Genomic DNA, 17161 nt, shown 5'->3' on the forward strand with positions numbered 1-17161 from the left:
CTGATACATCGGCTTTTTACGATTAAAGTGAATTTTATTGGATTGTTATTTTTTATAGTACTTTAGTATCTCTCATATAAATCATTGGCCTAGTTTCCACCGAGAGTTTAAACCGGATCAAAATGTAAGAACCAACCAACTACAGTCTAGCATTCCCTTGTCGTTCGACTGTAACAAGGGAATACTCGACTGTAGTTGGTTGATTCTTACATTCTGATCCGGTTTAAATCCTCGGTGGAAACTGGGCCATTGATATCGAAATTTCCTACTTGTAGCGTAGGAGAAGAGGGGGGTGGAGGGCGGGAGGGGAAGGAAAATTAATTTTTAGGTTCCTGTCGGAGCCTCCCCTCATAACAAAGAGTCATATTCACGTCACAATAGAGTCACAAATATAGTCAAGAAGAAAAATATGATGATCATTGCAATGTGAGATGTGAGATTGTCATAACAAAATAATACATGTTGTAAAGCAGCATTTGCACATATATCAGCATGACATTACTGTGACATATTTATGATAAAGCGGATATTCGCACGTATGTCACTATAATTGTGTGACGTAACTATAACATTGTTTGTTATCTGTCTAATTGTAACAAACAATTTTTAGTAGTCGCAATTTTTTTTCTATTCCATAAAAGGATAAATTCTTTTATAATTCTTTCATTGCTTCATTTGTATTCATATACAATTGATATTTGTTACGATGTAAGTTGATGTCATACAATGTCTTAACTTTACTTTACATCCAAAATTTCGATATAATGCTTTTGTAACTTGCCTGTCCTCATTAAGAAGTTATAATATCATTTTTCTTGTAATCATTTTTCTCTCACGTCGCAGTAAAAATCAAATATTACGTCTTTCAAATATTACGTAGAGCATACCACGCCTCCAAATCAATATTTATGACGGTTGTAAATTTTTGAGAATCGAATAAGCGTTCTTGTAAATAACAATGCGCATGCTGCTTCTCTGTCTACACTTATCAGACGCGGAGGGAAACGTGCGATTATCAACATGTTTTTAACTCCTTGGTCGCGCGAGCGAGCATGTGTGTCTTGACGTAATTTTCCTCCCCTTTCTCGAACGATCATGCGATGCCGGTGTTATTTTGACATCTCCTTCTTATACACATCAAATTATCGTTTACTCCTTCCTGTCTCCTCTCGTCGTTATATTATCATTTGACAAGCGATTGGGAAGAAAAGGAGGGACGCTGGTTCGTAGAAGTCATGTTCCTGTCTCTCTCTGTGTCTGTTCTCTCTCTCTCTCTCTCTCTCTCTCTCTCTCACACACACTCTATTCCTCCCTCCACAATGTGTTTGTCATTTTCTCTTTCTCTCCCCCTTATTCTTTACTGATAAATAAAATATTAACTGACGTGCGCTTAATTCGAGCATGCTGTATTCATGATTGGGCGACCGAATCAGTAATTAGTGAACGAACGAGTGAGCGAGCGAGTGAGTGAACAAACAAACGAACGAACGAATGAAAATTTCACCTAAATAAATACGCTCGTTTTCCCCAATACTCAACAATTGTTCGGCCTCCATCGTTGTTCGAGTTAGTAGACCATTTAATTTAAGGCATTGAAAACGGGCTCTCTGCTTTTCCAAAATTCTTTCTACGTTTCTTATTGTCTGTGGAGATATACATTACAATCAACTATAATATTTAACGTGAACGATATTGTTGTCCATTTGATGTTTACTTTGTTTCTTCAATTCGAAATTGAATGATATTCGACAATCCTGCGGGGAAAGGAAAGAGTAAAAAGAAGTACAAGAACGGAGCGATCAGTACGTAGAATGAACTGCGCGGATACTCGAAGCAGCGTAAACAAATTGCTACAATCGCGTGTCCTTTATTGAGAGCTTTCTTCTTTTCTGTCTCTTCAAGTAAATATTCAATATGGTTTACCTACGACGCAAGGTAAGTAATTTATTTTTACGATTGCGTATTCGTATTCGATTTCTCAGTCAAGCCACTAAATTACAACCATCAAAGTTATTCGGGAAATTAAAAATTCAGTCAACAATTTTATGCATTATCTCGATTATGAGAAAGTCGATAATTCTCGAAGATGAAACGGAAGTAGTGCCTTTTATCTTCCATCGATTTTATCTTTTTTTTACTTCTTTATTCTTTAGTTTGTTTTTGTTCGAAATCAATTGATAAATGTATATAATTATCAACCGGATACAACATAAATTCAATATAACCGTGTTGATGGGTATATATTTTGAACGTGAAAAGACTGAACTATGGATAATTACGTGCATTTAAATGTTAAATACAAACTAAATTAAAACAAATATTTAAAACATATTTTTAATTAAGGAGAAATTTAAATATAAGTTTCACGATAAAAATATTAATATAATTGTTTTCATTCAGATATATAAATAGTAATTTATTTATTTCTTTAAGGGGGCATTCTTGCTTTTAGTATAACTTTATATAACCATTTTTTAGAAATTATTCTTTTTTATTATAATGTAACAGCCATATAATTGAAATTTGTTACATTTATTCTTTGATGTTTGAATATTCTTTACATAAATTTTTTCAGACACTATAAACAATTTTCTCCCTTATGATTTGTTAGATATTTGTTATAGATATAATATAAAAAAGTACAGGATACATATTTTGTTCGCAATATACAAATCAATCAGGCGATCTTGAAATGTCAAACTTAACAGATAATTATTTGCATCGTATAATCGGTTAGAAATTTTTGCATCTGAAGTAACTAATTGCAATGTAAATATGGTAGTTAAATATCGAAAAGATAAGCAAGCATATTGTATTGGTTTAAAATATAGTAACTATAACTAAATTTTATCACGAAACGAAATTTAATAGCACACGTAAAGATACGATCGTTTACCATAAAATTAAATATTTGATATTTATATAATATATTGAAATATTTTAATGTATTATATCATGTGAAATCAGCTAACAATTCCGAGCAGCAAAAATTGTTGCAAAAAGGAATCACAAGTATATATAAAAGCTGCTGGAATATTATATTTTTAATTTATTTTATAAATACTTATAAATAAATAAAAGATCGATTACTTTTATGTATAAAACATTAAAATATTTAAAGCACAGGTAAAATATATATAAAAATTATAAACAAAATTATACTTTGGATCTAAAATCTAAATTTTAACTAATTAATGGGTAATCATTCATTGAAAATTGAACTTTGTTAAAAATCCTAATAAAAATCGTGCAACACTCAATGCAACACTCTTGTAAAACATACAAACAATCGAGATTATCTTAGCTAATTACATGATCATCCAACAAGAGTTATGCAAAGTTGTGCAGATGTAATTTCAAAACGCATCCATGAACTCGACTTAACGTTGACATGTGTCATCTTGAGATATAGGCATTTTAGTGTGGTGTCACATGGAGCGATACAATATTGAATCACACGTGAAAATTATTCAAACATTTTATGAAAATTCGTAGAATGTGATCAGAAACACATTCCGATTATTTTGGTCAGAAAATTGAGATTGAGATTGCTGAGAATGAGTCGTATCAAAATGACAAAAATTTCACCAAGCGTCAGAATCTATAAGAGTCGAGGTAGTTATTTGACCGATATTCAAATAATTTTGTCATAGTCTACTAAAGATTAAAGAGATATTTTATAGAATAAAAAAAGATTCTGCTGAAAAGTATATGTTTTATTTAAAAAAAAGTTTGTATAACTCTTATTGGATAAGCATATATACATTTTAATACAATCTAATTTTTTGGTACAAACAAAGACAATAAGGTCTTTTAAATATGTCTTAATATAAAAGTTGTATTCTGTTAGTTATGTCAAAAATTATCTTTTTCGTTACGAGATTGGTAGTACTATAACTAGTTGTGTTCCGTAATGGATTAGCTGATACTGCGATTTTCATTTGTATTTTTCAAGATAGTGGCGTATTTTTTTACTCACTTTTTAATATAATAATTTATAGTTAATTATTTACCATTATACACATATACATATATATTATTTATTAAAATATTTTATAATAACAATTTTGACTTTAGAAATTTAGAAAACTAATTAAATAAATTCCAAAGAAATATATGAAGTTAAAAGTTGTAAGTTTTTATTATTTATGTTAATGAATTACATTAAATGTTTTATTGATGCATGATAATAAAATTTATTGTATTTTAAAATATATATATATATACATATTCTTTAGTATGTAAGTAAGTGAAGTATGTATTCTAAAATATAGAAATATAATATAGTTTTGTGCGTATTTTTTTATTTATATATATTTATACGTTCTTAATTAATTATTACAATAAAAAATAAAAAAGCACTTCTCTCCTAAACAACACAAATGGAAATTACAGATCCATTACAGTATCAGATCCATTACAAAATAGCTAAGTTACAGCGGTACCTGCAATCCCGTTTACCAACTAAAAACATAATTTTCGATATAGCTATCGGAATATAATTAAAAGCGTATAGAATTAATAGATGAATGATTTTATGATAAAATATCTTATGTTTCATTTTTCAATGATTCATTCACATTCAATACATTTTAAAGCTGTTGTATACAAATCGATGTGTGTTCAAAGATGTATGTTCAATGAAAATATAGAAACGAGTTAAACCATAAAATCCTCAATACATTTTATTGTGTTATTTGATAAAACATACATCGGATATTTTATCAATTAAGATGTTTCACTATTACATTTAGATTAGATTAGTGTACAATGGCTTTAATGTGTCGCATCGAGTGTGCAGCTACCAATGAAAAACGCTATCAGATATTTCACATGTACATAAACTTCATGTTTTATTTAAAATTAATATACGATATGCATGTATGTTGATGTATAAAACTGTGAGTCTGTCAATACTTTAGATAAATAAAAAAAAATTTATTTCGAAAAAAAATCTCTTGGAAAATAAAAGTTTTTTCTCATGCAAAATCCAAGTTATTGTGACTTTTGTATACATGATTACCCTAATATGTATAGTGTATCCGGTAGTCATAATTTCATATTTGATACTGTCTTCAGATGTCATAAGCCAATCACATAGCCGCATTTTAGCATCTTAAGATATTATTTTACATCTCAAAATATTGTAACTGACTATGAATTTCGCCCATGCTATGAATATCTCTTAATAATTAATTATTAATTTGATGCAAATAATTCAATGTGATAATTGTTCTAAAATATTTAAAAACATCTTAAGATTATAAAAACATTGTAAACTAAAAATAAAAAAAAAACAATTTTACGATCTTTAAAACGTATTATATTGACTTGTAGCATTTGCAAAATATCCTATACAAATAAATCTTACATTTCACCTATCAATAAGATCAATTTTAATTGCATATGTTGTGCATATGTTGATATTACATACAGAAATGTACGTATTACTTTTTTTTTTTAATTTTAATGCTCTTCAAGGAATGAAATCCTCAATTATTAGTAAATTTATGATACAAAGTATTTTAACAATATAAATATTTTGTCGAAGAATGTGTTAATATTTAAGAATGAAAAATTTATAAGCTTATTAATTCGATTAAATAATACAATATCATAATAATATTGCTATTATTTTGTATCTGAAATATTATTATATGTATTGTAATTATTTAATTGAATTAATACTTATAAACTTATAAACTTTCATCCTTAAATATTGATATATCTTCCCAGAAAATATTAATATATCATAAACATGTGAGACAGTTCAAAACAGTTATATACATACGTTGTACATGTATACGTTAAACATATTTCTCATTGAATACAAATCTTATATTTGCCAAGTTATAATTTTAATTTAATCCAAATCTATTTAAATACATATAATTAACGAAATTAATATAATTAACTATATATATAATATTTATTATATTATTTATATATTTCTAATTAAATAACTAATATTTATATATATATTATTTCATATTTATGTTTCTATATGTACTAATGTATATATCTTCATATAAAATACAAAGATTTATATTATTTTAATATTTGTACTTTGAAGAGAGAAAATAGGAATAACAAAGTTTAAAAAGAATAAAACGAATAGAGTAATATTTATGCCAACGCGTCAGCAGATTCATCGTTCATTTTCAATTTAATCAAGTCATGTTTGTTCATTCGCATACGGATTTCCAATGAATAATATTAAATGCGATGTATAAATTTTATATACCCATTGACCTACAATTTTATATTTTCTCTAAATATATGTCAAACACTAATAATAATAATAATAATAATAATAATAATAGTAATAATAATAATAATAATAATAATAATAATAATAATAATGATAACAACAATAACAACAACAACAATAACAATACTCTTTATGTTTATCTAATATATGTATATCTCCAATAAATCAAAACATTAAAATGTCATTTTCATTAATTAGAATAATTAAAATATCATAATTTTGTTAGAATACAATAAGTAGATATGTTATCAACGAGCAAAACAAATTCTTTTTACTTCAGTCGGTAGTCTTCGAATTTCCGACTATTTGATAAAAACACACGTTGTTAAAAAGTTTTAACCAGAAGTAGTTAAAACAAGAATCTTACATTTTTATGTCTACTCTTCGCCTCATAGAATATTTTATTATTAATTATTAATTAATTAATAATTTACCATAATAATTATTATATTAATTAGTAATTTATTATAATTTTATTTGTAGCGCGTTTTTTTATTTTAAAGCTTAACACCACATTCTTTTATTAAAAGAATGTTAAGTTTTGGTTGTCTTGTGGCACGAATAAGTTCCATATGGTTTTGCCAGAAAAATGAGGAAAAATAACAGAAAACAATAGAAAATATTCTGATTGACGTATTAATTCATATTCTTATTGAAGTAAATACATTTTTCAAGCAAAAAAAGTCGATGAAAACTAAGTTTAACAAATTTTTCAGCACATTAACATCCTTCTAATATGATATTTATTCAACATCAAAATTATTATTAAAATTTGCTTGTCAATTTAATTTAATTTGTGATATTATTCCAGTAGTTTAATTGCGTTTGTAAGTCCGGAAAACCAATTCAGCGCGTAGTTTGAAATAATTACAAATATGGTACATATGTATGTACATATATAGTACATACATACATAATTCACATTGAATTATTTAAGCATTAAAGATCTAGTTTTGACCATTATAAGTTTGAATATTCTTATTTCTTAGTATTTATTACATTACGGTCTTAATAAAATCATTTACTAAGTTTAATACCTATAAATATTTGAAAATATTTTTATTAACATTCAGAAATGTTTCCTCTTTTAAACATGACCATCAGTTTTCAATTTTGGACTCGGCAAAAAATTAGAAAAAATAATCTCAAATCTTAGTAAGGGAATATAGTTCCGGTTGCTTTACATAGTAATTATTTTAGTATACAATGCATACAATCATTAAAAATTTTTTTTGTTCAAGAAAGAATATTGGTTTCAACCTGTTTTACCCTGCAAATTCTTGGAAATTGAAGATCCATTTAAATACCTTTTAATTTTCCTCTATTATGCATGCGAGCATTGTCTGTAATACTAGTCTCACCGTAGCGCAAAGTTTAGGCTAGAAGATAATATTTCAACTTATATTCTTCTATATAAAATTATTAAAAGTATTTATGCTTCGTATGTAACATTAAAAAAACGATCAAATAAATATATGGTCTAGCTGATGTTTATGTCGATGTATATGTATAGACTTATAGATATGTACTTCTTTAACTGATAAGTGTGATAAGAACATATAACGTCATATGTTTAAGAGTTTTGCTGATCTACATTCCGTATAACAAATAATTACATTAATAGGCAATGAATTCATTATGTCGAACGTTTTAATGGTTTTAAGGAAAAGAGAAAGCAGAAATTTTTAACCTTTTCAATTTACGGCATAAAAAATTATAATGACTCATATGTTCTTATCATTTATAATTTGATATTCTTAACTGACTTCGTCGATTCTATTAACAAAGATTAAAATTAGTGGCACATATTAAGTGACGAGGCAAATTTTTCGAAGTATATCATTAGTGAACATGCTTTTCTAGCATAGATTTTTTTACAGTTAATATTATATTCAAACATAAAAATAAAATTCTAAAATTTTTATTTTTATTTTACTGTTTTAAAAGTTTTTATAATGATGACATTATATATACTTTGGTGAAATACGAAATGAATAAGAAATACAATATAAAAATATCTAATCTGAATAAAGCTAATTAATTTTATTTTTTTTAAATTCCATTTATGGAGATATTAAGTTAAGCTAAGTAAAAATAAAGTCTTTATTTCACTCACTCACAAAAATAAAATTCATTTTCCATATAGAATATTTGTAAATGCACGCACATAAATATAATATAGCCCAAATTATTAAGAATTTTAAATTTCGTAATTGCGGACTTCGAGTTTCTAAATTGTTATAATCAGCCTTTTTTTACTAGAAACAGAAATAAATGTATATATTCTTATTCTAGATTTTATTTTTCGGAAATGTGATTAATCAGCTGCAACAGAGTGTTAGGTGGAGCTCTTCTTTGAGAACTAAAGATAAGAATTCTGTACCGCAACGTTTTTTTAAGGTATTCACTTATTACAATAAGAATAATTAAGTAAAATGTAATATAGATGAAACTGAAAACGTAATTTATTCAGTATGTTTTTATCAGTATGCAGATTTATCTGTTCGCCTCGCTGGACCAAATCAGTTAAATCCTAAACCTGATGTTAATAAGCTTTCATTTGGGAAATATTTCACTGATCACATGCTCAAAGTACATTATTACGAAGGCATGAATGGTTGGCAAGCACCAGAAATTATGCCTTTTGAAAACATAGTTCTTCATCCAGCTGCGAAAGTACTTCATTATGCTGTGGAGGTATTTATATTTTGTATTTCGAAGATGACATGTGAGATAGTATCAAGAAAATTAATTTATTTTTATGATTTATCTCTTATTTTTTATTATATTATTATGTTTAACAAATTCTTTTTGTACTTATAAAAAATATTGTTTTTAATATTTAATTATGTATGTATCATTCTCAGTAGTGCTTATAATGTTAATGACATTCTTGTTTTAATAATTAAGATAGAATTATTTTTCTTTCGTATGATGTAAAGCTGAGAAGTCTTCTTTAATATATTATAAAATATTATATATCCCATAAAAAAATATATATTATCTTGAAATTCTTCTGTCAAAAATATTTAATATCGATAATCGCTATCTTGGAGGATATTTTACTATCTCTGTGAAATTAGATTTAAAAAATGTACATATATATAATATATATATAATAGATAATATATATTTAAAACTGTAGGATATGCAAAGATTATTAGATTTGTACATATGTATACAAATTATTGTGGAACTGAAATTCCTTGATTTAACTTGACAGTAGTAATATATGTATAAATCTTTTTTCAGTTGTTCGAAGGTATGAAAGCTTACAGAGGTGTTGATGGCAAAATAAGGTTGTTTAGACCAGAGTTAAATATGGAAAGAATGAATAATTCAGCAGTAAGAGCTGGTCTGCCACCTTTCAGAGGGGAAGAATTAATTAAGTGCATTTGTCGATTAATTAGCATAGACCAAGAATGGGTTCCACATTCTACCGCCTCTAGTCTTTACATTCGTCCTACGCTTATAGGCATCGACGTGAGTACTATTTTATTATTAAATATATCATCGAGTATTCTGCTAGTATTTATCTCATTAAATTTAGGTATTATTAATTGTAAAAAGGTTAAACTTCACCAATGACTTTGATTTTTACATAAAATTGAAGCCAATATAATCCTAAGTCACGCACACTTTGCGAATCACGTGACGGATTCTTCTAGTTTCTGAGATATATGTACTTTAAAGTATTAAATTTTTATTCCCGATTACATTCACTTTCCACGAGAAGCAAGAGGTCCACCTTTAGACAGAAGGGGAGGTGAGGTAGTCCTCGCTTCGTTGTAAAGTGTACGCTGTCTCTAGACAGAGGAAAGATATGGGGTGAACCTCGCTTCACATAGAAAATCGAACGCCCCGAGGTGAAATAATTTTTAATATTATATGTCGTGGAAATAAGACGTTATTTCGTTTTATTATATTTTATTAAAATACAGATGAATAACATTTTGCTATATTGGATAGAAGAAAAGTACAAATAACACAATACGAAAAACTGTAATCAGAAATAAAAATTCAATACTTTAAAGTGTCTCAGAAACTAAAAGAGTCCGCCACGTGATTCAAAGTATACGTGACTCAAGATTATATCTTTAATTATATGTAAAAATCGTTGGTGAAGTTTAACCTTTTCACAATCGCAATAATTACCGAAGTTTACATTGTAATGCTATTTTACAATAAATGATGTAATTACGAGGGTCGTTTGAAAAATTTTGAGCCTCAATATGAAGATAGCATTACTTGTCAAAACCATTCTGGTATATATTATAATCATGTTTTGCAAGATATTGTACGAAACACTGACATCGACTGGCGCAAATGACTCTCAAAAATAACTGAGCTAACCAAAATGGCTACAGTTTTCATTTAGGTATCTTGCAAAAAATATGTACATACGATTGTAGTACCAGAATGGTTTTGACGAATAATACTATCTTCGTGTTGAGGCTCAAAACTTTTCGAACGACCCTCGTATATACATGACCGGTTGTACATTAAGTCACAGACATAATCAGTGTGAAATGGTATTACTTACGTCACGAACGTTGTCAAGACTGCTATATGTATACGTGCACAAAAGCAATCATATTTCTCAATGTTTAATGATAATACATGATAAACAGAATCACAACTTTCTGTTGATATACCGGTTACATGTTACATACGAAACGACGCATGCTCTTATAATCATGTTATTTGGATACAAGACAGCATCGATTTATTATTCAAATGCTTTTCTTCTTTTCCCTTTTTGATAAATTTGATATGATATATTTGAACGTTACTTTTGTGAAAATCAGTTCTTATCATATCTTAATATGTAATTATAAAAGACCTATTTATTACATATTCAATTTTTTACAATTTTTGTAATTATTTATTTAAGTAATTATTCACGTATTTTAACTATATCATATATGTACTTTAATTATCGCATTAATCCGACATGTGAAATCTTCTTTATTTAACTTTAACATTTTAACTGTTTGCAAGATAATAAGTGTTGCCTCAGAGTATATTTATTAGACTTTACGATAACATCGTATTCTTCTTTTTATCATAATCGATTTTCGTAACCTTCTTGAAATATGACTATTTCTGATACGTATTAATTCTGATATAAATTGTACGTACAGTGATTGATGAAATAAATTAATGTAATAATGTTGATAAGCAATAAACTTTTGAATTGTTATTATTAGAGACGCACCAGATCGTAAAATTACTGGATACTGGATATAATAAATTTATTTCATATCTAGTATGCAAAAGTAATGAAGTAAAAAGAAATTTCATTCGAAATTAAAATTTCATTTTTTATATATATATTGCCATTTCAACATTAAATATCTTTCCAGAATGTGCTATGACCTATTACTTTTTTGTGATCATTACAATCGTAATTTTTTTAACTACAATATTATAATCTTATACGTATTTTAAAGAACTCTATGATAATGTTTGTGTATGCAGTTAATCGAAAAAACGTCTTCGACTCTTATCTATCACTATAGGTTATATGTTAAAAGTTACATCTTCAATATTTTTTTTTTCTCTCTCTTATTTCATCGATAACCTACCCCAGAATTTTGCACACGTCAAGTTCGGTACTTTAACTTCATTATATTAAAAAATTAGACATTTCTCTATGATAACTCGATTTACTGTAGAACGTCGTCGATCGTCAGTAACCATTGAGATGTGTTATCTTTGCTTTCTTTGAAGACAGAAAGAGATGCAACGAATCACAGACCTTTAAACTGTCATCTTTCGGCTACGAACAGAATGCATGATCTATATATACAAAGGTACCGCAATTTTTGAGCAAGCGCCGTTTGGTAGATCAAACTGAGTCGAAAAGTTCTCTACCGTTTTGCAATTTTTGCAATGGATTAACGAGATATTAATTTGTGAAAATAGCAAATTCGTTCAGTCTACCGTTAAATGAAAATGCACGGCAAAATAAAACCGCCCACGTTCTTCGTCGCTGGACATGTTGTTTACAAGCGACATTAGGTGTGTGTTACTCTTAATGTTCGCAAGTATCATTTCATCCTCATTGTCATCAACTGTTAAATAAGAATAAAATGATGTATACGAACGTTGTTAACGTTAAGTGGAACTCTCTCATTGACATTAATGTGCCTAATTGGCATTAGCGATGGCTTCACTAGGCGGTCTTATCTCACCGCCTGCTTGCATTTGGCGGTAGGTCGAGCAAATTTGACTATTTTTATAGATTAATATCTCGTTAACCACTGCAAAAATTGTAAAATCGTAGAGGATTTTTCGACTCAGTTTAATCCGCTCTATTTATATACACAAGAGCGCTTTGTAAAAAATTAGCGGGACACTCTGTACATCTCATTGATCTATATATATTATGTCATTACATTAAACTTAATTTAACCCCCAAAAGAAATCGATTTTCCAATGTTTAAAATACTACTGATTTTTAAAAAGCATATGACAAAAGACAATTATCCAAACATTTTTGTAAGTGTGCTGCATAAGTAGTAGTTCGACGTAAAATAAAATTTGTTTACACAATTTGTTTTTTTAAATAAAAAATATTTTAAAAAATAACTAAATCTTTTAGATACTTCTGTATTATATCTGTACTTAAGTAATTTTTAAAAAATGTATTTATGCCTATAATTAGATACTTTTCCTACACAGTACCTGTATATATATCTAGATACCTTTCAAAATGTATTTGTTACAATACTGTATTCTATATTAAATGGTTTTATATATAATAATATTTTGAATAAATTAAAAAATCATTTTTATATTACTCATTGTCAGTAATGAGAATAGATTGAAATGGATTCAGATATTCAGAAATACACATTTGCGAACGTTAAAATAAATTCTTTTTAATCCGAATGCATTTTTATTTATTTATAGGAATTGCATGAAACTTATTTCTGTGCCTTTCAATATAAAGATAATATTAACTTTTCTCTCTCTCTCTCTCTCTCTCTCTGTGTGTGTGTGTGTGTGTGTGTGTGTGTGTGTGTGTGTGTGTGTGTGTGTGTGTGTGCACGTGCGTGCGTGCGTGCATCATGTATACGTATTGCTCAATTCACAATTCTAAATAAGAGAATGCAGTTTTTCAATCAAATGAATCCAGTTGAATCAAATGGAATCCAATTGAATAAAAAAAAATTCTTTTTTTTTATTGAATTAGATTCAATAGAACAGAATAATGAGAACTAAATAAATAAGACTGAAAAAAAGAATAAGACAAAAAGAAAATAAGACAAAAAAATTTTTTTTTATTCAATTAAATTCATGTATAAAATAAATCCTTTTAACGTGATACAACAGCCTTAAAGAACCGGGCAAAATGGGTCACGAGCGAATATTAAATCATGCTATTTTGCAGGTATTGTTATATATATTAGCAGAATATATCCTATGCATGAAAATATAAAAATTTACACAATAACAAGCAAAGTATTGGAGAAGGGAGCATTATACTGCACATTTACTAAAAATAATTTTCGGAGAGGCTAAAGAATTAATAGTTATAATCTACCATTGATATTACCATTATTATTCACTATTCATTATTGATTTCATCAGAATTACTAGAAATTCACTGGAACTGTCAGAAAATGATATGAAAATGTTTTCTGTATGCTGAAATTGTAATTTTATTCTTGCATTTTTGTTATGTTTATGTGTCTTAAATACAGGGAATGGAATTATGCGGTTTACTTGTTAAGATGATCCTACACGGTCAATAATTCTGATCTATAATATTGAATCAGTAATATTGATAGTATGCATCAATATTTTTAATATTTTTAAAACCTTACACAATCAATATTATTATTGACTAATATTTCTCTTTAGTTTGTACATTATCTATTATATTGTATCACACTGGATCTTAGTAAAGCGATATTGATGCTCAACAATAAAATCCAGATCATTACTCTATATATTCTACGTCAATCTATTAATATTATAACCACATATGATGAAAATAGACAAGGCGTGTTTGTAACTAATTGTAAGACAAGTTTGCGCATACAAACTATAATTATAGGAAAAATTATAAGAAAAAGAAAACTATAAATAAAACGAATGTAGGAAACTTCAAACATGTAAAATTATCAACGTAATTATCAATAATATATTCATTATTATTTAAACTACACAATTTGCAAAAGAAAGTCGTGAGAATTTTATTCTTGCATTTACAGAATTTGTTTTTAGCTGATTTTATATAGAAACGACACATCGATATTAAAATTACGAGTTTTTCCTTCTTTAATTATCTAAACATCTAAACAGATGTTTTTAGCAGTATTAATAAAATGCAATATTTAATTTCCGAGAAAATAGGAAATTCTTTTAGACTGGAATCAGACAGATTGAAATTTGACCAATGAGAACAAAAAAAATTTTAGCTCTTATTGTTTTGATTAATAACATTTCAATCTTCAATCTCAATCTTCAATGCGTAGTCTGATTTCGATCTTAGAAGAACTATGTCATTGGCGACTTTCCTCTAAATCTTTTAATACGTTAACAGATAACGATAAAAAAGATATATGAAAAATATGTATAATAATATATATAATTCATTACATAATTATTCCAGCTGGATGTTATTCTGCGTATGTAAATCTTCAGATTCATTTATGAAAGAAATATATTTGAATACGTGAAGAAATATATTTAAATACGTTTTATCTTTTTGACATCTATTATATCACAACTGAGTCTTGCATTAACATTACAGTATTCGTGGATCATTGAAGTAGCAATTTCCGTATTATCGAAATCAAGCAGCGCTAAATGTGATACAGCTTAGGATGGTGATGATACCATGAAATTAATTCCCTAATTCAGGGGAAAATTTTTGTTTATTTTACCGTGTGTATTCTGGAATTTTATACTAATCGATAAATTTTTCAGCAATAAGACTAATTAATTAATTTTATATCTTTCAGTTTTTCTGAGAGTGTTATATTTATATTATATAGCTGTAGTTTCCAATGAATGGAAATTACAACTAACGTGTATGTTACATAGGTTAATACATAGGTTATATTACCTGTTACATTCTGTTTTATTAAAGCAATATAACAATACATATTTGTGTTTGTTGGGTAAATCAGCTGTTTCGAAGCGCTGCTTCGCTCATAGTTATGCAATGTCGAACTATGAGCGTTCCTTCGCTAGCTACGCATTTGTACATGAATCGGCGGAATAGAGGAATTTCGCCAGCGAAGCTTCGCTACACGAAACTGTGTCTTATTTACACAATTAACTAATATCATATATGGTAATATATTCACTCTCTATCAATTTCCTTTCTCCCTGTTATTTCACTATTATTTCCTCTAATTTCCTCTACAAATATATATAGAAGTCAAGTGTGTTCGCTCGTGGCCCAGAACAATTGATAAAAATTCTCAAAGTTTTTTTCTGGAAAAAAAAATTTATTTGTTGCATTTTGCTTGTTCCTGTAGCCTACACTTGGAGTCGCAACTTCGGATTCAGCTTTATTGTATGTAATCCTATCTCCCGTCGGATCTTACTTTAAAGCTACAGATCAGCAAGTCGGGATTTCCCTGCTTGCAGATCCTAGGTATACGAGAGCATGGCCTGGCGGTTGTGGTAATGCTAAATTAGGCAGCAATTATGGACCTACAATTCAAGTTCAACAAGAAGCCACCGAAAAAGGTTTACAGCAAGTATTATGGCTGTACGGTGAAAACAATGAACTTACAGAAATTGGCACTATGAACATCTTCGTTGTTTATATAAATAATAACGGAGGTAAGAAACAACTTTTGGTGAATTTTATAAAATGTTTGTGAAAAGCGTCATAAGGAAGAATAACTTGATTTAATGATTCAGTTTAGAAATTACCGATTACTATTCCTATGTTATTTTATACAGAAAAGGAACTACTTACACCACCTTTAAATGGCTTGATCTTACCCGGAGTTGTAAGAAATTCGCTTTTAGCTATATCTAGGCAATGGAATCAATATAAAATTACGGAAAGATCCATTACGATGAAAGAGATTATACAATTAAATTCAGATAATAGGGTAAGATTTACGTAACATTTTTCCTCTTTTCTTCTCTCTCTTAGCATATTGTCTATTATTACAATTAATTTTTTTGTTATAGCTGTTGGAAATATTCGGAGCAGGAACAGCGTGCGTAGTCAGTCCTGTATCTTATATTAACTTCCAAGGTCAAGAATTGCATATACCAACGACAGAACAGCCTGAACCAATTTATCAGATGCTTAAAAAACGTTTATTGGATATACAGTATGGTATTATACCTGACCATCCATGGAGTTTAATCATCGAGTAAAATATGGATGATAGAAGATTATAACAATTATTTTAATCCACTTAGTAAAATATTTCAAAATCCTTAAATTTAAAAGGGAAAAATTGTTAAGTCTTTAATTAACCCACAAAAGGTAGCGTATCGCGCTTGCGCGCGCGTGTATGTATATATATCAGTGTCGGAACTAGATATTTTGACATTCGAGGTAAAAAAATATACGCCCCTCAATAACAAAAACACTTCTTGTAAGGCATGTAAAAGATAATATTAATTAATAATATTTAATATTAATTTAGTATTAACATTAATTTAATAGAAATATCAGTATAATAGTTATATGTACAGATATACATTATAAATATATAGACTATGTGTATGTACATACGTACGTATGTCACAAACGAATGCAACATAGTTATTAAAGTCACAGTAGAATCAGAGTGTATACGTACATTGTATAGTATACATTTTATAGATAATATTAATGTATAATATGTATATTTATATATTTATATAAATAATATTAATTTTTGTAAAAATTCATAGAAG

The 17161-nt window shown here is 27.8% G+C and overlaps 1 protein-coding gene across 1 annotated transcript; it reads left to right on the forward strand.

Annotated features, from left to right (window-relative positions):
- Positions 1–1406: 1406 nt before the first annotated feature.
- Bcat (Branched chain amino acid transaminase) lies at positions 1407–17160 on the forward strand. The gene is made up of 7 exons (XM_011058146.2): positions 1407–1935; positions 8567–8671; positions 8759–8968; positions 9524–9754; positions 15772–16081; positions 16205–16359; positions 16442–17160. Exons 1-7 carry the CDS (start codon positions 1915–1917, stop codon positions 16631–16633), a joined length of 1224 nt encoding a protein of 407 aa, XP_011056448.1. The 5' UTR covers positions 1407–1914; the 3' UTR covers positions 16634–17160.
- Position 17161: the final 1 nt, after the last annotated feature.

Source organism: Acromyrmex echinatior, chromosome 19, assembly GCF_024713525.1.
Source record: "Acromyrmex echinatior isolate Ae372 chromosome 19, ASM2471352v2, whole genome shotgun sequence".
NCBI classification, from domain to species: Eukaryota; Metazoa; Arthropoda; class Insecta; order Hymenoptera; family Formicidae; genus Acromyrmex; species Acromyrmex echinatior.